Here is a 27,169-nt window from a genome sequence, read left to right on the forward strand (position 1 = left end):
GGATCTAGTCATTGAACCAGTAAATACCAAAAGTTGGGAAATCGCTAAGATTTAGGAAGGTGTGTGTATTTATGTTATTGGAGTTCTGTTGGCTTTCTTAAAGTATCTAATAGCCTAACCTAAGAATCGGTTTACAGAATTAGGTTCTACTCTTCAGAGATACCAGGAAATATGTGTGTTAATTGACTGCATCTTCTCTCCCTCGGTGAAGAACTGGGAAATGATATTTATTTTCTTAATCAGAAGCACCTTTTCTGCCTTTAAGGACTATATTCATCTGCTGCATCCCTGGTGTCAAGTCAATGTTGGTTCCTGTCGGTTTATGCTGGGAAGGTGTTACCTGGTTACAGGAGAGGGACAGAAGGTAAGATTGCATTTAAGTGATGAACAAGCTTTAGTGCAAGGCGGACACTTAGTTTCCATCTAACTAGTTTGGAGGAAGTGGGAGGCATAGATTCCTCCAAGGTGCCAGTGAGGGGCATGATATACCTGTGGAGGATATTCATCCTTGGGTGCTTTGCAGATTAGTTGGGACACAAGAAAATATGAGTAAGAAAACAGCCCATACAGGTGTTTTTTAGGGATGCATTTTGATAAAGTGTATTTCTCAATTACATTGTTTTCATTATATCTTTTTTTGAATGCAGCTGCTTTTCCCAGTATGGTAGTTTACATTTCTATTTTTTCCCCCTGACATCGTACTATCTAAATTCTCAAGCATATAAAAAAAAGTTTAAAGACTTTTATAATAAACAGTCATATATAATACTTACCACTCAAATTCTACAAATGTTAACATGTTGCTAAAGTTCCTTTATTATATATTTATCAATTATCTTATTTAAAGTTTACTTTTTAATAGCATTTCAGTAGAAGAATGAGATAAAAGGTATTAAATAATTCATCAGATAGAGTTTAGAGTGGCAGAAATTATGAATGTAGTCAGTAGCCTTAAATAATTTTGTTTCTTTTTTTGCTTTGTTTAGCCAAACTTTAGCAAATGGGTACCTAGAACTGGAACAACCCATTATAACTTCGTATTCTTTTCTTTCTCCAGGCTCTGGAATGTTTCTGTCAGGCAGCATCTGAAGTGGGCAAAGAGGAATTCTTGGATCGCTTGATCCGGTCGGAAGATGGGGAGATTGTTTCCAACCCCAGGTTACAGTATTATGATAAGGTATCTTATGTCATGGTTTGGCTCTTTTTTTACTACCCTGTGTAGAAATTTATTTGAAATATATTACCTTGGTATTTTTGGAGAAAAAGAAGATAAAAATGTAATCATTCCCTAAATTTTCAGGTAAAGAAAGTTTGCTGAGAGAAATTGAAGAAACATTTCTAATTAAATTTGATCAATGTTTTTAACTTAAATGATATCGTTTTATTAACTCAGTCATCATTAGAATCTTTATTACTTTATATTCGTTTGGCTGATAACTCAAAGAATTAACTTGCAATGCTATATTTAACTTTTGCTTATGATTTTATAGCAAAGCCTATTATTTAACAGAATCTAAAGGAAAATCTCAAATATTGACCAAATAATCCTCATTTTCTCAGCACCTTTGATTTAATCTTTATATTACCCAGTTGTCTAATGGATTTAAAGTCATGTTTCAACTTGAAATGCATATTAACTTTAATACAAGTTTCTTTTATTCCTCCTTAGGTTTTGCGCCTACTAGACGTTGTTGGTTTGCCTGAACTCGTTATTCAGTTGGCTACATCAGCAGTAACTGAAGCAGGAGATGACTGGAAGAGTCAGGTAAGAACTAACTATTGTCCAGTTATTTCTCTTGAGATTTGTCATGAATGTGATGTTTTGATTTCTAATACTCTTTTTTTGCCCTGTATTTGATATGTAGGCTACTTTAAGGACATGCATTTTCAAACATCATTTGGATTTGGGTCACAATAGCCAAGCATATGAAGCCTTAACCCAAATTCCCGATTCCAGCAGGTAATCACTCTTGCTCTTTTTTAAGAAGGTAGTTTACCAAACCTGTTTAACCCACGAAGACAGTTTACCCGTGTCTGCCTTTCTTTCCTTCTAGGCAGTTAGATTGTTTACGGCAGCTGGTGGTGGTTCTTTGTGAACGCTCCCAGCTACAGGATCTTGTAGAGTTTCCCTATGTGAATCTGCATAACGAGGTAATTTATGTGCCCACTGATGACTGATGATAGCTGTGTTGGCTGTCCTGATGACTACTCACTTTGATATCTGATTGCTTCCCCTTCCTTAGGTTGTGGGAATCATTGAATCACGTGCCAGAGCTGTGGACCTCATGACTCACAATTACTATGAGCTTCTCTATGCCTTCCACATCTATCGCCACAATTACCGAAAGGGTAAGCACTTGAAGTAGGCAGTCTTCGTTGGAGGCAACCTTGTCAATTTAATCAGATTTTACAAATATATTATGTTTGACTTATGTAATTTTTACCTTATTTTTAATATTGGATAAGTGTTCTCTACGAACTTATGGGGAAATTATGCTTAAGGACAAAATTAGCTTCACCTCCTTGAGGATTACCTGTTAGCATTAAATGCCTCCAATTCTGAGGCATTTCCAGTAAGATGGCCTTCTGTGTGAATCTTCTAATTTTAGACAAAATTTCTCTTAAAGGCATTGAGTTCCTGTGCCATTTTGCATGGGCCCTCTGCTGATCCTTTTGAGAGTAAGTTGTAGACATCATGACTCGGTGAATGAATACTTCAGGTGCATCTCCTAAGGGACATCTTCTTACATAACCTCAATACAATTATTGAATTAAGGAAATATAACAAATTTAATTTTGTGAATTAAATCTAAATGTAGTATTATTATCTGATGTGCTGCTCATATTTAACTGTGCCAGTTGTCACTGATTTTCTTGAATAGCACACTCCTTCCATTCTGTAGCTGTCTTCACCCTCAACCTAGGACCACATATTGTGTTGCACTGTCGTACCTCTTCAGTCTCCTTTAATCTGAAGCTCTTTTTTTAACCTTACTTTGCCTTGGATGACATTGATGTTTTGAAGAGTTTATACCAGTCATTGTTGTAAAATATATCTTAATTTATGTTTGTATGATGACTGATGAAGTCTTTACCAGAACAGCTAAAATGAAATAAGCATTATGGTTCCTCTTTTGAACATCTATCATTTTTATACCATTTTCACTCAGAATTTTTCATTAGATTTTTTTGCTGATTTTCATTGGAAAGAATGAGTAGAAGTAATTTGTAGACATGTTTTTAATATTCCTAATGACAAAACATGTTTGCATATTCTTTATTTTCTTGTATCATACAGAAAGGGAAATAATGGTTAAAGATCTTCCATTGTTTGCTTTCACTATGGCAACATCCCTTACATCAGTCTGATTAAGACCAGTTTAACTGGATAAATGTTCGGGTCTTTCTGGAGCAAGGCCTGAACATCTGTTGTTCTAACAGAATGTCTCACATATTGCAGACACTCAAAAATGTTGGAATGAAAAAATAGTTTCATTCAAAAACTGAATGCTATTTGGTCACAAGAGTCACATGCTCTCAGGAAAATAGTATCTTCTTCGACTTTCTAAAGTATTATTAAAAAAAATAAGAGTATGTCTTAAACAGACCATCCAAACACTTCTTGATCTCAGAACCCTGGGTTGAGAGAGGTGACAATTTGGCTGAGACTAGCTCTCTAAGCTAGTCTTCTGTCTTATCTGGGAATGTAGTATCTAAAAGTAAAAAATAGCTGGGACCAGTTTGGCTCAGTGGATAGAGCGTCGGCCTGCGGACTAAAAGGTCCCCGGTTCGATTCCGGGCAAGGGCATATACCTTGGTTGCGGGCACATCCCCGGTGGAGGGTGTGCAAGAGGCAGCTGATCAATGATTCTCTCTCGTCGATGTTTCTCTATCTCTATCTCTCTGTCTTCCTCTGTGAAAAATCAATAAAATATATTTAAAAGTGAAAAATAACATTTTACATAATGGGGGGATGGCAATTGTGGTAAAGTACATGTAACATAAAATTTAATGCCTTAACCCTTTTTAACTATTCAGTGGATTTAAATACATTCACATTACTGTATAACCAATCTCCTAAACTCTTTTCATCTTGCAAAACTGAAACTCTATACTCATTAAACAACTTGCAATTGATATTTTAATCATGTTAAAACATTAAGTTGTAATTTATTACTTGAAATAACTAACATGCTACTATTCTAAATAAGAATTAATTAGCATTAATAAATAATTTTTATTGTGTTAAAATACCATTTACCATTTTAAAGTGTAACCTCAGTAGTGTTACATTCACATTTTTGTGCAACCAATTCCCCAAACTTCTCTCATCTTGCAAAACTGAAACTCTATTCATTAAACAACTCCCCATTGCCCTCTTGCCCTTGGTAACTACCACTATTCTACTTTCTATTTCTGTAAATTTGCCACTGGAATCATACATTATTTTATTTTTTATTTTTTATTTTTAAAATTGATTTCAGAGAGAGAATTATTTATCAGCTGCCTCCTGCACAACCCACACTGGGGGACCAAGCCTGCAACCTAGGCATGTACCCTGACCAGGAATCAAAACATGATCTCCTGGTTCATAGGTTGATGCTTGATCACTGAACCATAGTGGCTGGGCTCATACAGTATTTTTCTTTTTGTGACAGGTTTATTTCACTTAGTGGATATAATATCTTCAAGGATCACCCATGGGGTAGCATGTCAGATTTCATTCTTTTTTAAGATTGAATAATATTACATTATATCCATATATCACATTTTATTTATTCCTCAATGGACACTTTGATTGCTTCCATCTTTGTCTATGTTCATACTGCTGCTATGAACAAGGGTGTACAATATCTCTTCCAAGACCCTTCTTTCAATTTGGGGGAGTATGTACCCAAAAGTGGAATTTCTGGATCATAAGGTAATTATGGTCTTAATTTTTTTAGGAACTGCCATACTGTTTTAAGATAAACTCAATTTTGTTTTAAGTTTTAATATTTGATAAGTAAAGCAAATTCTCTCTGTATCTCTAAAGAAATTCTAATGTCTAATTTATTATTGCCTCATAGCTGGCACAGTGATGTTTGAGTACGGAATGCGTCTTGGCAGAGAGGTTCGAACTCTCCGGGGACTTGAGAAGCAAGGCAACTGTTATTTGGCTGCAATCAATTGTTTACGACTTATTCGTCCAGAATACGCATGGATTGTGCAGCCAGCTTCTGGTGCAGTGGTATGAGAACTTTTCATCCTGAAATTCACTTTCATTTTTCTGATCCTTTCAGAACTATGACCTCATTTAAAATTTCTTCTGGGATATTTATGAATTTAATCTATTTTTTCAGCAATTCGGTTGTTATATATTACTACACCTTTAGTTCCCAAGTTCAGAATCATCAGGAAGAAGTATTGCAGAGCACTTTTGGAGTTAGACCTGACTGACTAAAGGCAAATTAATCTTAGGTTGTCCATTTATCCTTTTGCATAAAATCTATATATATAAAAGCCCAGCGCCTAACAGTGGAACTACCAAAACTACTGGTCAACCAATTGCTATGATGCATGCTGACCACCAATGGGCAGACAGTCAATGCAGGAGCTGCCCCCTGGTGGTCAGTGCGTTCCCACAGCGAGAGCACCACTGGGCTGACTGGCTGACCGTGATGAGCAGCGCTCCCGCAGCACCACAGCAGGCTGATTCCTACAGGCCACGCCCTCCCACCAGTGCAGTAAAGAACATGATAATGGTTATGTCTGCATTATAGAATTGATAAGGTATTAGAATTGTGAGTGCCTGGCCTGCAAAAAGTGCTCAATAAAGATATCATTTGTTTTTATTCATTCAATCTACAATTACTGTCTTAAAGAATGTCGATGTGTACTTTGACTTTTTTCTGTCATGCTAATGTCATATATACCCAGCTACTTCTATTGTATAGTTCCTACATTTAGTAGGCTTTTCCCCAGAGTTCCACATGGAGAATATAACTGCAACCATGGAAAGTCAAGTGACATACGGAAATCAAACCCACGTCCTTGTAACAAGTACAATTACATGTTAGAGTTAAGTAAGCCAACCTGGCAAACACTCCATTTCTTTGTCTGATAGTTACAGTGCCTTTAAAAGAGGAGCTGTGCTAGTTGAATAATTTATGTTGAAAGAATTTAAACAGGAAAATTCTGGATTCAAATTAAAATAGTAATTTTTCAGTTAAATAAATTTGTCTTTTCAGTACGATCGCCCTGGTGCATCCCCTAAGAGGAATCATGATGGAGAATGCACTGCTGCTCCGAGTGAGTCAGTGGTCCCACTGATACTTTGCTGGACAGTAATTAATTATATTGTTTAGTAGTAATATTTAGATTGATATATGTTTTAATATACTTATGCAGTATATGTAGTTATATTGTAATATACTATATATTACATATGTCTAGTAGTTATATTGTAAAAAGATTGTAAAGTTCCTTTTTATTATATTTTTATTATTTTATATTTTTGTTGTTAATCCTCACCTGAGGATATTTTTCCATTAATTTTTAGAGTAGAATGGAGAGGGAGAAACAGAGAGAAACATCATGTTATTTTAATCTGCTAAAAGTTGGATGGTTGGTGGCCCTTTCAAAACTTGGTATGGCTGTATGAGAAATGAAAATGCTTTGAAAGTATGTCTTGTTGCTTGTTGCATTTAAATCAGCTTCATAGGAAGCTTTTGTTTTATCAGGCTCCTTTATTCTATCATAGAGGCATGATACCTTGCTCAGAGACCCTAGGCTCTAAAGTGGGACACCCGGTTTCAATCCTGCCTCTCATTTGGGGCATGTTCCTTTCTTACTGATAGAGACAGTACTTTATAGCTATAAGGTTTAAATGGAATTATATGTAGAATACCTTGTAAGCACCTCCTCACTACAGTACTGCTTTGATTTGACTCAACTATTGCTTTATTTTTTAAGTTAGCCTTTATGGAGCCTCCCGTTTTCTCCCTTTGGAAATTAAATGGAAAGTTACTTAATATTTAGTGGAAATTGACAGGGTGGGTTAGTCTCATAGGCACTTCTTTTGTACTTTGAGAATTGAAATTGTCTGTCTTCGGCTGGTAGCGAGTCGACAAATTGAAATCCTGGACCTGGAAGACCTAGAGAAGGAGTGCTCCTTGGCTCGAGTGCGCCTCGCGCTGGCTCAGCATGAGCCGTCAGCAGTTGCTGTTGCAGGTAAGATGCGTTAGTCTGTCGGTACCAACAGCACATTTGAGGGCCAGGTAGTGTACCTGACATGCTTTTCGATGTTATTCTGAGATACTTGTTAACAGTTTGGGGCTTATTTGTATATACCTCTGGTTGCGCTAAGTGGTGCTTTTCCATTTTCATAGGAAGCTCATCAGCAGAGGAGATGGTCACTCTCTTGGTGCAAGCTGGCCTTTTCGACACTGCCATATCACTTTGTCAGACATTTAAGCTTCCCTTAACGCCAGTCTTCGAGGGCCTTGCTTTCAAGTATGTATGACACTATCTTTTCCTAGTTTTAATTTTCCTAATGCAAAAGTGCTGTTGGTTAGTGTGAAGCAGGGGTCACACAAGCCAGTATCCTGTAAGCCAGTGTTTTTGTTACGTTCACACAAGGGTTGTTTAATTTCTTTTAGTCAATTGTGATTTTTTAAAATTAATTTATAGCTTCTCTTGAGATCTGACATTCCTGAACCTCATTCCTACAGGACAGTAGATATCCTGGATTAAGAATATCGGTGTCAAAAATTAAAATTAAAAAAATAATAATAGTGGTGTCGCCCTAGAGGTTTGGCTCAGTGGACAGAGCATCGGCCTGTGGACTGAAGGGTCCCTGGTTTGATTCCGGTGAAGGGCACCAAGAAAAAGAATGTTTGTGTCCATTTTAGCCAAGATATGCTCTTTTCAGCCTTTTAGGACATCTACTGGTCCCTGGAAGCGTTCTTAAAAAGTACTCCTTATTGAAGTTACCTTATATCTAGATATTGGTCAAGTATTTTGTGAATTGGAAATATCAACTTCCAGAATTTTTCAACATTAATTTTCTTTATTGTTGGGCTTGTGCATCATTCAGTTTTTGGCTATAAGGAAGGAGAAGAGCCAATATCCCAGTAGTGAATTCAGAATAGACTAGAGCTAAAATTGTCATCATATCTCTACTTTTAGTAATGAAGTAAGGTGGTGCTTTTCAGCAAATTGGTTTATTGTGTGTGGAACCATTTTCATTGCAGATGCATCAAGTTGCAGTTTGGAGGAGAGGCAGCACAAGCAGAAGCCTGGGCCTGGCTAGCAGTCAATCAGCTCTCTTCAGTCATCACCACAAAGGAGTCCAGGTACTGCCCTAGTATTCCTCCGACCCTGCTATGGCTCACCCTCCAGGTACTTCCCTGGGCTACCCAATTAGTGTCTGCCTGACTATCTCCGTTCCTCAGAATGCTTCTCTGACAACTCTAATTCTCAAAACTTTCCTTCCTTGAATTGCATTTATAATTTGTATCATGCAGCATAGCACTTTAGAATTGTAGCATTTTATAGTTTGGACGTCTCTTAACCCCTAAATTAGCACACCAGAATCACTATTAAAATATAGATTACGAGACCTGGCCATTGTGGCTCAGTTAGTTGTTGTCCCATGTACAGAAAGGTTGCCAGCCAGTTCAATTCCCAGTCAGGGCACAGACCCAGGTTACAGATTTGATCCCTGGTCGGGGTGCATACAGGAAGCAACAAATCGATATTTCTCATTCTCTCCCATCCTCTCTCTTTTAAAAAAAATGTAAGATACACATTATGAGATAATACCCTAGCCTTCTAAATCAGAACTTTTACATCAAGCATGTCAAATTCTTGGCCCATACATGATTATAGTGTTTGATTGGGTTTGAAAACAGTAATCTAAGCCATTTCTCATATTTTAGGAATTTGGAACAAAGAAATTTAGTAAATTGTATAGCCCACCAAATAAGTGGCTGGTGGGAGAGAAAATATAAAACTTCAAGTCATCTAGTTTCTAGTACTACCCCAAGTACGTTGACCCTAATATAAAGTGTCATTTAGCTATAAATTCAGTTGTGCGCTTCCAACGATTTTTTAAGATTGATTTTAGAGAGGAAGGGAGAGATGGAAACATCAGTGATGAGAGGGAATTATTGATTGGTTGCCTCCTGTATATTGGACTGAGCCCCCAACCCATGCATGTGCCCTTGATCAGAATCAAACCTGGGACCCTTCAGTCCACAGGCCACCGTTCTATCCATTGAGCCAAGCTAGACAGAGCCAAAGGTTTTTTTCCTTGTAAATACATGGTATTGTAAATATCTGTTAAGAATCTGAAACTCATTAGTCTTTCTTTTATCAAGTGCTACAGATGAAGCATGGCGACTGTTATCAACATACCTGGAAAGGTACAAAGTCCAGAATAACTTATACCACCACTGTGTAATCAACAAGCTTTTGTCTCATGGAGTGCCTCTGCCTAATTGGCTTATAAACAGTTATAAGGTAAGTGGCATCTTCACTTGTAGAGAGAGTAAGAAGCTGATCTTTATCATTCTGAATAACTTCTGAGATAAGTAAAAAGAAAAATATAAAGGGTAGTCATTTATGGAAGTGTACTGGCTTATATACTTTGGGCAACTTCTTAATCTTAACTAAAAACAAAACAGTTTAATTTCTATTCCACGTGAAGTTCTGCAGGTTAGTGATTAAGTTAATGCTTGTGTGCTCACTGAACAATGAATGTACTAGTATATTTAGCACAGTGAGTATATGCATGACACATATTTACTATTCTCTATTCAAAAAATTAACAGCAGTGGGTGGAGTAGTTTTAAATTACTACAGCATTCTTTTCATTTTTGTCAAAGTTGAATTTTTGGACAGCCTGTTTTAGAATTATTTAGATAGTGGGTTTCTTCAAATATATATTCCTGGGCCCCATCCCATTCCAGACTTAGAAAATCAACTTTTCTGGAGCTAGGAAGCAGGATCTATATTTTAACAAGCTCCTAATTTAATTTGATGCACTCTTAAGTTTGAGAAGAATTAGATCTGAAATGTCTTGGAAGAATAGGGAAAGAGAGATTGTAAAGCTTAAAGTCCAGAAAGTCATTCTTTTAAGTCAAAAAGTAGAGAAGGCAGCTTACATGGTAAAGGTTGGTTGTGATCCAATCAGGATACAGAAATCCTAATTAATGTGAGTGGAGCCCTTCCAAACTGAGGCTGTATTCACTTTTCTCACTCCCTAAGTTAAATATGAATTTAATTCAGGCTTTTAAAGTTGATGATTCTTTTAACTTCTTTTGTATTTGACTTTCGTTTATTTCTGAGAATGTAAATATGTTATCTTGAGTACTCAGCATTGCTGGGAAGGTTTACCACTGTGGAAACAAGTAGAAAAGAACTAAAATGTGTCTTACATCACAAATCAGGAGAGGAAAGCCACTTAACAGATAGGACCTCACTAGGTGCCAGAGGGTAACTGGGCTGTTCGGAATCCAAACCTTATCCCAAGACAAATAAACCAAGAAGTATCAGTGCCAGAGAATTAGACACTCAACATCCTTTGATCATTGCCTAAAGGCAGATGTTTTTAATCGCCAACTCTTTACAGAAGGTTGATGCCGCTGAGTTGCTCCGTCTGTACTTAAATTATGACCTTTTGGAAGAAGCTGTGGAATTGGTTTCAGAATATGTGGATGCTGTTCTGGGAAAAGGACACCAGTACTTTGGAATTGAGGTAGGCATCCTTATGTAATAAAAGTCTAATATGCTGAGTGTCTGGTTGACGAGTCTGCCATTCAATCAAAGCCTAATATGCTAATGATATGCTAAGGCTGCTCAACCACTCACTATGATGACCATCAGGGGCAGACAGTCAACCAGTTGCTATGATGTACACTCACTACCAGGGGGTAGATGCTCTGACCAATAGGTTAGTTTGCTGCTGGGGTCCAGCCGATCAGGACTGAGCAAGATGGGCCGAACACGCTCTGGAGCCCTCCTGCTGTTCCTCCCAGCTGGCCAACCTTCTGCATCCCTCGCTGGCCCTGATTGTGCATTGGTGGGGTCCCTCAGCCTGGCCTGTGCCCTCTCACAATCTGGGACTCCTCGGGGATGTTGGAGAGCCAGTTTCAGCTCGATCCCACAGGCCAGGCTTAGGGACCCCACTGGTGCATGAACTTGTGCACTGGGCCTCTAGTTCTATATAATAAAAGGCTGATATTCAAATTGACCAAATGGTGAAATGACTGGTCGCTATGACGCTCACTCACCACCAGGGGGCAGGTGCTTAATGCAGGAGCTCTCCGGGGGGTCAGGGCACTCCCGTAGGGGGAGCGCCACTCAGCCAGAAGCTGGTTCATGGCTGGTGAGCATGCCAGCAGTGGTGGGAGCTTTTCTTGCCTCTGCGGCAATGTTAAGGACCCCTCAGGGGATGTCCACCTGCCAGCTTGGGCCCGCAGAGAGCCAGGCCTAATCCAGCAGACATCCCCCGAGGGGTCCTGGACCACGAGAAGACACAGGCTGGGCCTAGGGACCCCTTCTCTCTACCCCTGCCCCTCCCTAGTGCTCCAATGTCGTGCACCAGGCCTCTAATGTATACATAACATTTCATTTTATTCTGTTATCACACTAAGTAAAATCAGGATCTGAAATAATTAGACTCCAGAGTAGTAGATTTAACCTTAATTGTTAGTAATTTTACAACTAGTTTTCTCCAAGATTAAGGACTGGCACTCTAAGAGTCTTCTGTTTCCTGTTTATAAAATGAGGATTCTTTCATTTTTCCCCATCAAAGGAGTGTGGCTTTAGTTAGTACTTGAAAGAGGGAGATAAATAAGAACTAAATGGCCCAACCAGTTGGGCTCAGTGGATAGAGCATCGGCCTATGGACTAAAAGGTCCCAGGTTCGATTTCAGTCAAGGGTATGTACCTTGGTTGTGGGCACATTCCCAGTTTGGGGTGTGCAGGAGGCAGCTGATCAATGTTTCTCTCTCATCGATATTTCTAACTCTCTGTCCATCTCCATCTCTATAAAAGAATCAATAAAAAAATTTTTTTTAAAGAACTAAATGGCATTTTGTGTGTAAAGACTATGCTGAGTCTCTAACAATGTTTTCTCAATCTTTACAGCAGCCTATAAGGGATTGTTTTAACCCCCCCCCCCCTTTTTTTTTTTAACCCATGAGGAAACAGGCTCGGGTATTAACTTGAAGTTGCCAAAGTTTGCAAAGATGATAAATAGGAGAGCCATGTTTAAAATCTAGGTCTAGTTAATAGTGGAGCCAAGCTCCCAGACTCTCAGGAAAGTATTCAAAACATTCAAAGTTAAGCTTTTCTTTCCAAACCTCTTTTTCCCAGATAATTGAAATCTAAATTTCAGACTGACAATAGTATCATTCCTTGAAATTTTAGAGAAGCTTTGTTGAGTATGTTTATCCCTAAACTTAGGAGCCTTAAAATTCCTTTAAGATAAGAGATGATATAAATTTAAAAATATATTTAATTTCATTGAGAAAAGGACAAGTTCTCCGATTGAAAAGAGAAAGGAGGTAGGTGGTGTTTCAATTGTGTGTGTGTGTGTGTGTGTGTATGTGTGTGTGTGCGCGCATACGCACTCCTGCAATTTCTTATTGTGGAAAAAACAATTATAGATATTTTTTCTTTCAGTTTCCCCTGTCTGCGACGGCTCCAATGGTGTGGCTCCCATACTCTTCCATTGATCAGCTTCTCCAAGTATTGGGAGAGAACAGTGCGAACAGTCACAACATTGCAGTGAGTCAGTCTTTCCTCTCTATGCCCCTGCACTATCTGTTACACCTTATGGCTGGCTCTCCAGTTCTCAAGGAGTTAAGGGGAGGGCAGCACCATGTATCCCTCTAACATGCTGCCTCAATTCTATATGATAAAAGGCTAATATGCAAATTGACCAAATGGCAGAATGACTGATCACTATTATGCACACTGACCACCAGGGGGCAGATGCTCAACACAGGAGCTGCCCCCTGGTGGTCCATGCACTCCCACAGGAGAAGCACCACTCAGCCAAAAGCCCTGAGCTGGGCTCACAGCTATCGAGCGCAGTAGCAATGGCAGGAGCCTCTGCTGCTTCCATGGCAGAGCTAAGAAATGTCTGACTGCTAGCTTAGGCCCTCTCCCCAGGGGACTCCCGGACTGTGAGAGGTTGCAGGCTTGGCTGCATGAATTTCGGGTCCTAAACTGCGAGCCTCTTGTCCCTTCATAAAATGACTGGTTAAATCAGTTGTGGCCTTTCCTCAGTTCTGGGGAAAGAGCTGGCAATGCTTTTATTGAAGATCTTGGTGTGATTTGCATAATTGGAAAATCATTAGGCAAGCAGGATTAGAGTATTATAATATATATATACTACCCTGTTTCCCCAAAAATAAGACAGTGTCTTATATTAATTTTTGCTCCCAAAGATGCGCTAGATCTTATTTTCAGGGGATGTCTTATTTTTCCATGCGCTAGGTCTTATTTTCGGAGGATGTCTTATTTTCGGGGAAACACAGTAGTATAACAAATCCAGTTTCATCAGTAGATTCCCAAAGCAGATTCCTATACTGGATAGTGATTAAATGAAGCAGAGTGGCTAACATCTTCATTACGGAAATCAGCTTGTGAAGTCAAAATGACAGCTTAGTCTTTTATAGTCCTTGACATGTGTTGTAATGATTTCCTCCTTTTCTCCAATAGCTGTCGCAGAAAATACTTGACAAATTGGAGGACTACCAGCAAAAAGTTGATAAGGCAACACGGGATTTATTATATCGTCGGAACTTGTGATCCAGATGGTCACTTAGCCTTTGTAACCGCTTGGTGCCTCTTAGGGCTTAAGACTTTACCTACAGGAACCCTGTACTCCGGCCAGTTTTTATACCTGTAAATGATGTACAACAGTCAAGTCTGCATTCTGCGTAAGAGAGTTGGACAGAGGAGTCACAGGCCCTGCGCTTGCTGGCGGTGCTAACGTACAATTTCCGGTTTCATCTTTGGTCTCAAACAGCTGCTTTTGTATATGATTCACAAGCTTTTTTAGAGTTTATATTTTTTTAAACTACCGGAGACATTCTTTATCTGCAAATTAAACCCACCTTCACTTCCCAAACGGGTGATGGTTGTTGGTTTGTTGTAGCTGACCACCAAAAGCAGACACTGCAAATCCTTTCATTCTTCCCTCTCACCTTTTGTATTTCAATGATTATTTTGGTCCAGAACTGACATGTATTTTCTGTATTGCAAACAGAGTCTATGATTTTACGTACTCTTTTCATTATTTATTGTGGAATTTTTGTATGATCTTCAATAAAGTATTAAATAATTTGCCTAGATTAAGCCTAAACAAAGACCAGCTGTCAAAGAAGATAGCTTATTTTGAATCTGGTTTTCAGGCTAAAGTTGGATCAACTCTTAGCTAAGAAAAAAATTAGAAATCCATCCTCTATCAAAATAATAGATTTTCAAAGTAAATTCTATTAACTTCTATGACTTATAATAATCAAGCCGGACTTGATCATACAGTTAGTCTAATCATGTATTGGGCCAAAATATAAACTTTCCTGGTCAGATTTAAAAGCATTCATATTCACAAATTTTCGGAAAGTGAAAAATAAGATCTTGCATTTTATTCTGTATATTAAAATTATCTTTTAAGGGAATGATCTGTATATATTTGCTTGTATGCCCTTTGACCTTTCTTGAGTTTTTCATAAGCCTTTTTTATAATATCAACACCATATTTACATTATATATTTTAAATAACAAATTTCCTTGTGGTGTTGTTATTGGTAGATAATTGTGGTATCTGGTTCTTTTTTATTGTAACTTTTGTCATGATAAATACGAAGTGTTAAATGCAATTCGTGACTGGGAGAGCCCTTGTCTCCCCCCCTCCTCCCCCCGCCCCCCCAGCATTATAAACCTGTGGCTTCCAACTACAGCAAGAAAACAAAGGTTTCAAGAAAAGATGTATCATCTTTTACTGTTTTCATGAGTGACTAATGGATCATAACCCATAGTCTGAAAAATATCAAACCTAGTGTTGCCATTTCTAGAGGACAAGAGGCTTGAGTAGGCACTGTTGGAGAAACCTTTTCTTTGTATTGCTCATCAAAGCAGTGGTTACCATGGTAGCAGTTCATAAGACACTGGCCAGCTTTTCCAGGGACTTCAACAACCAATATGAGGGTTCATCCATAAGTAGGGCATAATGATATCTACCCCACAAAGTTGTGGGAATTAAATGCAATTCTACTTGTAAAGCACTGACAGTACCTAACATATAGTAAGTGTTCGATATATGTTAGGTATTATTAGTATGCTTAGTAAGAACTGAGCAGCCAGGGGTATAAAAATATATCCCACTGGATTTAAGCTCAATTTAGAAAGGATTTAAATTAACAGTATAAATAAAGGGTAAATGAGTATTAACAGTATAAATAAACGCTAAATGCTGGGGAGGGGCCAACATTCAGAAGGTTCAGAGGTAATGCCTGCATGGGTCTTGAGGAATTAAAAAAAAAAAAATCGCCATGTGATGCAGTAGTTATTCCAGATAATGTGAAGGACTTAGGGTGACACAGGTAATGTTCCTAGTGGCTTACTCCAGAAAAGGGGTGGGGGCTGGGGGTTAGAAAAGGAAAATGCAGCTGGGACCAGTTTTGCTCAATGGATAGAGCGTCTGCCTGTAGACTGAAAGGTCCTGGGTTCGATTCCGGTTAAGTGCATGTACCTTGGTTGCGGGCACATCCCCAGTAGGGGGTGTGCAAGAGGCAGCTGATCGATGATTCTCTCTCACCGATGTTTCTAACTCTCTATCCCTCCTCTCTGTGAAAAATCAATAAAATATATTTTTTTTTTTTTTAAAAAAAAAGGAAAATGCAAAGGAAGATAAATCAAGCAGGTTAAGGCTACCAGCGGGCCAGATTGGGAAAGCTTCTGTATCTCACCAAAACAATTTAGGCTTTTACCTTGAAGGTATAATTTCTAGTGATTCCCCTCCGGCCCCCGCATTGGTAAGCAACACTAATCATCGTTATGCCCTAAGGAAAAAAAAAAAAAAATTAAAGCATAAAAGAGCACTATATTTACTGTTCAATGCTATACCCAAAATAAGCCACAATAGTCAGAGAAAACCTTGGGGGGAAACCTGGAAAGCAGCCCACTTTCCTAAAGGACAAATGGTCACGAACAGTAGGCAGAAAACTGGCACAACATGGAAGACAAGAGGGTAAAAGAAAAGACTCCGCCAAAGACGCATGGGTGGGGCCAGAGGTGCTGGGGAGATCATTCTAAACTCAGGCCCTTCCGTACAATTGGCTTGACGGGCAGTCGTTTTCCCTTTTTCCATTGGCCATAGGGCCCTTCAATAGGCCAAAATGACCAATAGCTTAGCTCTGTGAGTAAAGCCCGCCCTCTCCCCTGGAGGGGAGGAGCCAGAAGAATGTACCGGGCTCAAGGCGCCTGCGCAACGCGCGCTCCGCCGTTAGGAGCGGAACCATGAATATTGATTACGCAGCGCCGCGCCGAGCACCGCCCTTCTCGGCTTCCAGACGCTCGCAGCTCGCGCTCGGGCTCGCGATGGGGAAGAAGTCCCGGGTGGTACCCGGCCGAAGGCCTATCCTGCAGCTCTCTCCGCCGGGTCCCCGGAGCAGCACTCCGGGCCGGGACCCGGAACCCGAACCCGACATCGAGCCGGACTCGACGGCGGCGACGCCTAGCCAGCCAGCCCCGGCGGCGCCGACGACCACAACGACCGCGGTGACTGCCGCCGCGGCGGCCCCGGAAGAGTCGCCTTCAGAAGGTGAGGGCGCGCGAGGGGCCCCGGCCCCTAGGTGGGGCATCCGAAACTCGAGCTCGGGGCTTGCGGCCTAGTCCCTCGGAAATAAACCGGGAGGGCGGCGTCCGCGTCCGCGGCCTGCGCGTGGGGCCTGCGGGGAGCACGGCTGTGGGCCCCAGGACGACCGAAGGGCCGCAGGGCGGCGCGCGGGGGATCCCAGAGGCGCCATCGCTGCCGCAGAGGGCGGCGCGGCGCCCTGCGCCCCGTCAACGTCCGCCCTGTGCATGGATCGCTTAGCGGGCGGGGCGGATGGCGGAGGATGCGTTTCCGCGTCCGAGGCTGGGTGCCCGGGAACCTGGCCTTTTCCGCACGTCGTCTGCTGCTCCCTTCGTTTTTGTTGAACCCGAGACTCTTTACAAGTGAGCAAGCCCTTTTTATTATGTCCGCCCAAGCTTCGGTAACCCCCACATTGGCAGGCATTCCCCACTCAAAAATTTCTGAAAGTGAGGCTTTGGTAAGGTGACCAGACGTCCCGCTTTTGGCGGGACAGTCCCGATTCTTAACAATCTGTCCCGCGTCGTTTTTAAAAAAGTCCCGGTTTTTGGAAAGAATGCACGACAAGCTAGGGAACGGCGGGAGACCGGGTAGGGAATATACGGTTTTCGGCGACCATGTGGCTATTAAGCCAGGATATGAGTTTTATATTATTTTTGTTAATTTTATAACGTTAAGCTTTAATAATAACAAATAATTGTTGAGAACTGATTACCGAGAACTGCTTATCAAAGTTTGCATTGTTGATCAGTTGTTAGGATTCACTCAAATGAGAAATAGGCCAAAGAATAAAATAGTACTATACATATTTTTAATTTATTATATTTATAAATTGTTCTTATTTTGAAATTTTTTAAAAAAATATATTATAATACTATTTTTTCATTTTATGAAAATTTTTGTTGCTCCATATAGACCAAATTTTTAATCAAGAACACACAACCCCCTCAAACCCCCCCCCCTCCGTCAATGGTGTCCCGCTTTACCAATGTTAAAATCTGGTCGCCTTAGTTGGGTATCCCAAATATTTGTGTTTCTCCGGGCACTGGTACTTGTCTGACCACTACGCTGTACACCTGAAACTACCACAAAATAATATGGAATGCAATCTGTAATTTTTAAAAAAATGTGTTTGTTTTTATTTTTAAAAAAGTAATTCGGTAATTCTAATCCAGGGATCAGACTGACTCCGGAGAAGTTGCGATCGTTTCAGATGTTTAAAAAAAACACACGCTAGGTAGTAGCTCGTGTGAAAGTAAACGCCATGGCTGTGCTTGTTGTAAAGGCTTTTGTAGTAGCTGAGAGAACATTGAGAGAGAAAGTTTAATTATTTCAGGTGTAATTTTTATTCATAATGTTCAGATTTTTTTCCTTTTTTTTATAATGTTCAAACTCTTAATGTTGAGGTCGGGAGACAAGAAGGTTCTAGCTGTGTTTATTACCTCCCAAATTAAAGATGAAATCTGGACTTGAAAGGTCAAATCAAAAATTGGTTTTGTCACCTGTAGTGTTTTTTCTGGTCCATCGTGTGTGACTATAGTTTTGTTCGTTTTCCAAATCCAGATGAACAGGAAGCGGTGGTGGAGGTTCCCAGAGTTGTTCAGAATCCTCCAAAACCAGTCATGACCACCAGACTCACAGCCGTTAAAGCAACAGGTATAGTTGTTTGTTTGTTTGTTTGTTTTACATCTTTTCTATCATATATTTCCTAAAGATCAGATTGGGTTTGTTTAGAGAGTGTTTTGTTGACAGCTTTAGTGTTGGCTAATTTATATTTCTCCCCCCCCCAAGAAAATGGGAATTTTAAATATATTTGTGATAATTTTTAGTATATGAACACTTCAGCCAATGTAAAATTTGTTGCTGTTTAATCTGTACCCAAAATATACTACTTTTTCTTCTGCTGCCATTTTGTAATGAGTTTTCTGGCTTAGCGAACACCCTCAGTTTCTATTTTCTAACACATTGCTTTGATTAGTACCTACCAAATGTTTGTGGAGCTGAAATTGAATTAAGGAATATTTGCAGCGGTGGTTTTGTAGACAAATTTGAGTTCAAATCTTCACTTCAGCATTCATTCTGAGAAATCAGGACCTCATTCATTCACCAGTAAAATGGATCTTAAGCTCTGTGTTATTTTGATGGTTACATTGAAAAATTGATACGCAGTTTGGACATGGAAATAAAAAAAATGTTAGTTTTATATAAGTAGATCAAAAGATTAAAGGTTTTTATACTAAATATTCTATGATTGGTAATTTTATCCTTTAAGTGTGGTATAATTTTTGTACTATATGATACTTGAAATCCTGAAATACCGTAATAGATGCTTGTTCCCTCATCCTGCCATTTGTTACTTTAAAAAAAGAAGAAAACCCTATGTGGGTTAGAAAAGCTAAAACTTGGTTCGGAGAGAAATTTCCAAACTAGAAAATACTATTTTGTATTTGTAAAGTACATATATTCATTTAAGTTTAAGAATCATGTAAGAGAGAATTTCAGTGTTTCTACTAGGAGAAATTTCCTTGATTGCTATGTCAGCACTTCAGGCCTTTATATGCCTTATGAACAGAAATGTTTTCATTTTGTCCCAACATCATCCTACAAGGTAATAATATATCAGCTTATTCGGTTCTTAAAGTTCTTAACATAGCAGTTAGTTTAAATTATGGGAAAAAGTTTGTCCAACAAAAAACAAAGGAACTACCAAGAGCGTCTCGTATAATAGACTGGAACTAGGCAAACATGAACATTGATGGCGAGACTGCAGGGCACACTCTCATCCAGGCGCCTTAGATTTATGCGTGTAATATACCCCTAAGTGTGTAAACCTCAGGAAAACTCAAAGCAGCTTTATTGAGCTGTGCCCTGTGGTGCTTTCAGAATTCCACATTGAAGAAATTACTCATTCCATTTTATTTTAAAACAAACAAAATAATAACATATGGTTTAAGCCACAAATGTGTCTTTGATCTCTTCCTCATATGAGGTGGCACCAGAATTCAATGGAAATTGTTTCAAAGTCTTTACTAAAAGCCTAATCAAGCCAAAAAAAAAAAAGAAAGAAAGGCCCCTAGTGTGTTTGGCACAGTGGATAGGTGTCCACACCCCAGGATTGAAGAGTGCTGGACAAGGGCACATACCTCCGTTGCAGGCTCATTCCCGGCATCCCTGTCTGGGGTCATGCAGAGGCAGCCAGTCAAGGTGTCTCTCTCATACCAGTGTTTCTCTTTCCCCTCCTCCCCTTCTGAAAAAGCAATGGGTAAAATATCCTTGGGTGAGGAATAGCAACCACCACAAAATGAGTGTCAGGTCTCTGGACTCCCTGAAATTGCACACTCAAATGTGTGTTCCTCGAAGGAGGTCTATAACTTTTATCATCTTGATTATTAATAGTTTCTGTGACTAAAAGGGTTAAAAACAACTGTTCAACAATGTGATGAGAAAATTATAATAAAGTTACTAAAAGTATAATGCACAGTTACTGTTGGAAACTTATCAGGAAAATAAAAAATATAATCTAAGAAATTACTACCTGATTTATTTTAGTTAGTTGATTTGTATAGTGTGACACCATACATTCAAGGTAAGCACATTATCCTTCTCAAAAAAATGCTAAGGACTATGGCTCCAAAGAATAGCCTTGCTTCCTCTAGTTTCAAGTAGCAACAACATCTCAGTCGTAGTCTAGGACATGGTCTTGTGACTTAATTTTCTAAGACTAATAATTTTGCAGAATATTGTGAACATTTTTTCAGTGTTCTAAATTTATTCCTGTTCTTATCAATGTATGGTTTAAATTTTCAGAAATGTAATTGAATTTACATACATTTCATTATTTGGTTTTATCTTGTTTTTATTCTGTTAATATTTTTTGTCCCCTTAGCACTGTTCCATATAATAGTGTAATGATCTGATTAATCATAAAATAGTATTGCATCTGGTACTGTGCTGTAGTTTGATTTGCTAGTCCTCTATCTGAGTTGTTCACAGCTTTTAGAAAACTTTGCAAAAAGTTTTTTTAATTCTTCCTTGGAGTTATATCCTCAAAGATGAGAATAATTAAAAGTAGTAGCTTTTGGTACATGTTACCAGATTGTTCTTAAAATATATTGAATCATTTAATGTATGGTGTATCTAACAATATTAAGTATGCCTCTTCCCCCAAAATATCAAGTTTAATAATTTTCATTTGCTTGACTATTTAATAGTAATTACATTATTAGGAGCTTAGAAGAGATTTGATGTATATGCTATGGAATGTTCTTAGGTGAAGAAAAAAGGAATAAATATAGTGGAGCCTTGGTGAAACCTATTGCCTATGAGACACATTCATTCCAAGCTTGGGGAATTTCATAATTAAAATTCCACACAACTCACCTGGTTTGGAACCTTTTACCAAAGAGTATATGTAGCATTTAGACAGTGACCTGGGTGATTAGATCTATGATTGTTTCTAAACTAAGAAGTGTTATTATGTAAAAATTTTCCATCTTCCTCCTTCCTTCAAAAAACCATCAGCTCTGAATGCTAAAGGGCAGAATTTGTCCATACAGAAGTGTCTACTTTTGTAGCTGTACCCTTACAAAGCTATTACATACTCTTGTTCAGAAAATTCAGAAAATTAACTGGCGTGCCCCAAAACCATGAAAAATGAAATATTTGGTGGCACTGTCAAATGTCTCCTTCACATTATTCTAAGCAGTTTATAGTAGTATTTTGGAAATTAATGTTTTGTGTAAGAATTTACCTATGTACTAAAACAAGATTTGTGTGACTAAAGCATTGAATATGAACTCTTCTTGTATGATAAGTGAAACAATTGTGTTTACTTTTATCTGAACCCATGAGTTTATTTATAAAATAATTATGACAAAGAAATCTCACAAGTGCACAAATTACCAGCCTTAATTATTTACGCATTCTGTAGTCTGGTTATTATACTCAAGCTCACTTTCGCACAGAGTTCTTACCTACTTTTGCCCACCCCTATATGTGCTCACTTAATTTGTGACATTAACGTAGTCACAGGTGATACAAAGGATATAGCATAGCAGCATTTCAGGGGCCATATCTGGACTTGAGTTTGAGGAAGACATTGATAATTGGTGCTAGTGTTATTTGTTTGTTTGTTTTGGGTCTAGCATTTTGAATTCTGTTTTGTTTGAAAAAATAATTGGAACAGAATTTTGTTTTTAGTTTTGAAAATTTCTGTTTCATCTACTAAATCCTAATTGGTTTACTTGTTTGAGATGGATACATAAAAATCAGGATCTACTGTATGCTGTTTTGACAGAGTATAAAATTGAATAATTGAGCATATATTTTGAGTAGGGTGTCAAGTAGCTATGCAGATTGATTTTCTTAGCTCTAAATGCATAATGTAACTTCTACCTCTCAGGTAGTTCATTGATGGTTTATTTTAATTAGGTTTGTTCTAACCTGTAAGTAAACTAAATGTAAAGTGTTTAAAGAACCATGTTTTATTTTTCCTTGGATGCTACCTGGGACATATTAGCATTGTTATTACTAAAGTTCTTTACCTCTTTGTTTCTAGGAGGTTTGTGCTTGCTTGGTGCATATGCTGATAGTGATGATGAAGAGAATGATGTTTTGGAAAAACCAGCACAGTCTAAAGAAGCGAATGGAAACCAGTCAACTGATATTGATAGTACTTTGGCCAACTTCCTAGCGGTTAGTGGTGTTTTTGCTTGGGTTTTTAAGTTATTAGAACCACTTTGTAACTTAGATCTCACTGGTTAGCGTACTTGTCAATCTGTGTCCCCCTCTTCTCCCCTTTTATCTGTCTTCCTTAGTCCCTTATTTTTTATTTTTTTAAACCTCACCTGTGGATATTTTTCCATTGATTTTTTAGAATGTAAGAAAGAGGAAAAGAGAGAGAGAAGCATTGATGTGAGAGAAACACATCGATTGGTTGCCTCTTGCAGTGCCTCTACCAGGGCCTGGTCCAGGAGGAGCCTGCAACCTAGGAATCAAACCCTTGACCAGAATCAGCCCCAAGACCCTTTGGTCCACAGGCCGATACTCTATCTATTGAGCCAAACTGGCTAGGGCTCTTCATATTATCTTTTTGTTAATGTTGTAAAAAAAAAAGAAAAGAAAAGCGGATAATAGAAAGGTTTGGAGAAATTGTTTAATTAGAATATGAGGATTTTTATTTGAGAAGCTAGGAACAGCATGTAGAATTTTTTTTTTTAAGGTGATTGTCATTTTCTGGTTTTGATGTGATGAATGTATTTTCTTTCCAAAGGAGATTGATGCAATAACAGCTCCTCAGCCTGCTGCTCCTACAGGAGCTTCTGCTCCACCTCCAACTCCACCTCGCCCAGAGCCAAAGGAATCAGCAGCATCTGCCCTTTCTTCCACTACTTCGAATGGAACAGACTCAACCCAGGCATCAGGGTGGCAGTATGACACTCAGTGTTCACTGGCAGGAGGTAAGCTTGACCCTTTTTATTTTTATTTATTTATTAATATATCTTTATTGATTTTTTCAAAGAGGAAGGGACAGGGAAAGAGAGAGACATCAATGATGAGAAAGAATCATTGATTGGCCGCCTTCTGCACACGCCCTATTGAGGATCAAGCCTGCAACCCAGGCACGTGCCCTTGACCAGAATTGAACCTGGGATCCTTCAGTTTGCAGGCTGACGCTCTGCCCACTGAGCCAACCTGGCTAGGGCTGATTTGATTTTATTAATATATTTTTATTTTTGATAGTATGTTTATTAAAACTAAGGAGAGTGGAACAAGGAAGGGCTTAGGGCAGGCACAGCAATCGTTTGATTTTTAAAGAAGCTTAAAGTGTAGTCCTTAAAGGTGTTCTGAGCTGTAAGATTCCCAAAGATGAACCCCCATGTGCTTTAGCCCCAGACTGTAGGATTCTGCCTTTTAAATGCAGTATTTTGAAAAATAAGTAGGATAGGATAGTTAACTCTGAGAATTACTAAGATACTTTTTTTTTTTTTTTTTGAAAAATAATTGCTTACCCCCTTTTTAAAAAATATGTATTTTTATTGATTTCAATGAGGAAGGGAGAGGGTGAGAGAGATAGAAACATGTGCCTTGACTGGAATCAAGCCTGGGATCCTTCAGTCCACTCTATCCATTGAGCCAAACCAGCTAGGGCAATTGTTTACCCTTTTAACAAGTAGCAGATTTTACCAAGTGAATAATTGAAGCTATTATTTTAAAAAGTCTTTTGGGGTTCAAAATACGTTTTTGCACTATCAAACTGCTTTTTTAAAACGTATGTGCCAGGCCGAAACCGGTTTGGCTGAGTGGTAGAGCGTCGGTCTGTGGACTGAAAGGTCCCAGGTTCCATTCCAGTCAGGGGCATGTACATTGGTTGCAGGCACATCCCCGGTAGGGGGTGTGCAAGAGGCAGCCGATCGATGTTTCTCACATTGACGTTTCTAGCTCTCTATCTCTCTCCCTTCCTCTCTGTAAAAAATCAATAAAATATATTTTAAAAAAAATAAAAAACATACGTGCCAAGATTATGGGGTGTGGGAAGTTGCTTCCTGGGAGACATTGACAATGTCTAGGGACAGTTTTGGTTATCACAATAGGAGGTGTTACTACGTCTGGTGGGTAGAAGTCAGGGTGCTGCTAAACACTACCTAGGAGTGTCCCTCTTCCCCCCCCCCCCCCACACACACACACACACACACACACACACACACACACACATATCCACCAACAGAGAACTATCCTGCCCCAGTGCTAAGATTGAGAAATCCTGTGTTAAATTGTTATGGCTTTAGAGATGACTTGGATTATAAATTCAAATTGTGGAATAATTTGTGCTTCTTAAAATTTGTTTTCTTGTAGTTGAGATTGAGATGGGAGATTGGCAAGAAGTCTGGGATGAGAACACAGGATGCTATTATTATTGGAATACACAAACAAATGAAGTGACATGGGAATTACCCCAGTATCTTGCCACCCAGGTACAAGGATTACAACATTACCAACCCAGGTAGGAAACCTTGAAAAAGAAATTACCGAGAAGGACATTTAAGTCTTTATCTTTTAATGATAATATTTTTCATTTTTCTTTTTTTTTAAGTTCGGTAACAGGTGCTGAAACTAGTTTTGTGGTGAATACAGACATGTATAATAAGGAGAAAAATATTTCTGTTTCCAATAGTAAAAGTGGACCAGTCATAGCCAAGCGAGAAGTTAAAAAGGTCAGTGTTACAACTTAACCTCATTTACATATTTTCAAATCTAAAGAATTTTTTATTTCTTTGAGAGAGAGGAAGGGAGAGGGATAGAGAGAAACATTGGTGAGAGAAGGGCATCATCCATTGAATGCCCCCTACTGGAGATCGAGCTTGCTACATGGCCATGTGCCCTGACTGGAAATGGAACCAGTGGCCTCTTGGTTCCAAGGTGGATACTCAACCACTGAGCCATGCTGGCCGGGTCAAATCTAAAGAAATTGAATGTTACTGTGGCACAGGTATAGAATATATATATATATATATATATATATATATATATATATATATATATATATATATATATATATATTCGCACATATATACATACACTAGGGGCTCAGGGCACAAATTCATGTACCAGTGTGGTCTCTCAGCCTGGCCTACTGAGGGATCAGGCCGAAACCAGCTCCAACATTCCCTGAGGGGTCCAAAATTGCAAGAGGGCAATTTGGGACCTCTATTCTTCAAATAGGTTTTCTATTCCTTGCTCAATTTCCTCTTCTTCTGGCACCTCTATTATGCAGCTGTTGTTTTGTTTAGGTTCTCCTTTTGTTTCTTTAAGCTTTTTTCCTAGATGCTGCTCTGCTTGGGTATTTTTTCCTACCTTGTCTTCTAGCTCACTGATGCGGTCCTCTGCTTCTTCTAGTCTACTGTTGATGCTTTCTATTGAGTTTTTTATTGCAATGATGTCATTTTTCATTTCTTCTTGGTTCTTCTTCATTTCCTCTTGGTTCTTACACATATTGTTGAATTTGTCTTCCAAACTTTTCAGTGACCTAATGAGCCAGAGTAAGTGTGTGACCTTGCAGCTTTTTCACCCCAGCACTGTGTGCAACTCTGCTCATGTCTCTGTGCACGTCTTTTTGCCCTGGCACAGTGCAGCCGGTTTACTGGTAAAGCTTCAGGCTGCCTTTTTTTTGCCCAGCTGTGGGTTGATTTCTAGAATTCCCTTCTGTCAGCAGCCCTGTGCCCCTTCCACATTTGCAGACTGCACTGGCCCCAACGTCTGAGGATTTTGTGAGGCGCAGACTTCCTCTGAACCTCTATATCCCACTGCACGCATTTCTCCCTTCATCCTGGATCGCACACCTCACGTTTCTCTGGGCGAAATATGACCTTACCATGAGAAGGTGCAGAGCTCATCTGGGATATAAATTCACACTGCTTGAGACCTGGTGTTTGTGGGTTTACAGCTCAACCCTGGGTGTAGTGGTTGTAGGGTCCTGGATTGAAAGTACAGCTAGGCTTCTGACCACAGCCACTCTCCCATGGAAGATGGCGCGGTCTTTGCGGCAGAGCCGGTCACTCCAAAAGAGATTTCAGCAGCAGTGGAGGCTGCCTGGACAGGGGAGCCCGGTCCACAGTCCCCAACAGTCCCTTGGATTATAGCTGTCCCTCACTCACAAATAGACACTCCCGTATGTCCACACACACTCTTTTTATTTATTTTTATTTTTTTTTTAATAAATTTTATTGATATCTTACAGAGAGGAAGGGAGAGAGATAGAGAGCTAGAAATGTCAATGAGAGAGAAACATCGACCAGCTGCCTCTTGCACACCCCCTACCGGGGAAGTGCCCGCAACCAATGTACATGCCCCTGACCGGAATCGAACCCAGGACCTTTCAGTCCACAGACCATCTACTACCACTGAGCCAAACCGGTTTCGGCCACACTCTCCTTTTATTCTCTCACTCACACACTATCTTACAGCCTACCTTTCTGTCAGCAGCCATCTTCAATCTCTGATTTTAAAAAAATAGTTGTGAAGATTTTTAAAAAATGAGTTACCTTAATTAAAACTTTTAGTGAAATGAGCATTTTTATAGCCTCATCTATAAGAAAAGTACTTTGTGTTTTGCAGTGTGTGAATTGAAGTTTAATTTGTCTTGAATTTTTAAATGATAGAGTAGGGGGTTGTCCAAAAGTTACTTTTGGAATAATTTAATCTTTACAACTCCAGAAGGGAGATAAAGTGAATATCCCAGTGGAGGAAATGGATACTTTAAATAGACACGTTTCGTGTTAGAAATGTTTTGCTTCCCTTTAAAGCACCTTTATAGGAAAA

At 39.2% G+C, this 27,169-nt stretch overlaps 2 protein-coding genes and 1 pseudogene across 7 annotated transcripts in view; 2 read left to right on the forward strand and 1 right to left on the reverse strand.

Moving 5' to 3' along the window:
* NUP160 (nucleoporin 160) overlaps nt 1-14,785 on the forward strand; it is a 37,924-nt gene extending 23,139 nt beyond the window's left edge. Inside the window, exons 22-36 of the mRNA XM_084894819.1 lie at nt 266-364; nt 1,058-1,177; nt 1,670-1,765; nt 1,866-1,960; nt 2,055-2,151; nt 2,244-2,349; nt 5,070-5,230; nt 6,231-6,291; nt 7,102-7,212; nt 7,371-7,494; nt 8,235-8,336; nt 9,363-9,504; nt 10,616-10,741; nt 12,673-12,777; nt 13,717-14,785. Coding sequence (XP_084750945.1) covers nt 266-364; nt 1,058-1,177; nt 1,670-1,765; nt 1,866-1,960; nt 2,055-2,151; nt 2,244-2,349; nt 5,070-5,230; nt 6,231-6,291; nt 7,102-7,212; nt 7,371-7,494; nt 8,235-8,336; nt 9,363-9,504; nt 10,616-10,741; nt 12,673-12,777; nt 13,717-13,806 — 1,635 coding nt within the window. The 3' untranslated portion in view covers nt 13,807-14,785. The remainder of the gene's footprint in view (nt 1-265; nt 365-1,057; nt 1,178-1,669; nt 1,766-1,865; nt 1,961-2,054; nt 2,152-2,243; nt 2,350-5,069; nt 5,231-6,230; nt 6,292-7,101; nt 7,213-7,370; nt 7,495-8,234; nt 8,337-9,362; nt 9,505-10,615; nt 10,742-12,672; nt 12,778-13,716) is intronic.
* LOC311628097 (small ribosomal subunit protein eS24-like) overlaps nt 1-27,169 on the reverse strand; it is a 210,116-nt pseudogene that overhangs the window by 106,886 nt on the left and 76,061 nt on the right. The window lies entirely within an intron of this gene.
* FNBP4 (formin binding protein 4) overlaps nt 16,475-27,169 on the forward strand; it is a 31,615-nt gene continuing 20,920 nt past the window's right edge. For all 5 annotated transcript variants that reach the window (XR_014795961.1, XR_014795962.1, XR_014795963.1 and 2 more), the window contains exons 1-6: nt 16,475-16,822; nt 18,416-18,508; nt 22,410-22,546; nt 23,124-23,310; nt 24,707-24,854; nt 24,945-25,065. Coding sequence is in view for 1 of the 5 variants with exons in the window: in XM_084894820.1 (XP_084750946.1) it covers nt 16,519-16,822; nt 18,416-18,508; nt 22,410-22,546; nt 23,124-23,310; nt 24,707-24,854; nt 24,945-25,065 (990 nt within the window). In the remaining 4 variants the exon portion in view is untranslated. The remainder of the gene's footprint in view (nt 16,823-18,415; nt 18,509-22,409; nt 22,547-23,123; nt 23,311-24,706; nt 24,855-24,944; nt 25,066-27,169) is intronic.

The sequence above is a fragment of the Pipistrellus hanaki genome (genome assembly GCF_964339955.1).
Source record: "Pipistrellus hanaki genome assembly, chromosome: 9".
Classification (NCBI taxonomy): domain Eukaryota; kingdom Metazoa; phylum Chordata; class Mammalia; order Chiroptera; family Vespertilionidae; genus Pipistrellus; species Pipistrellus hanaki.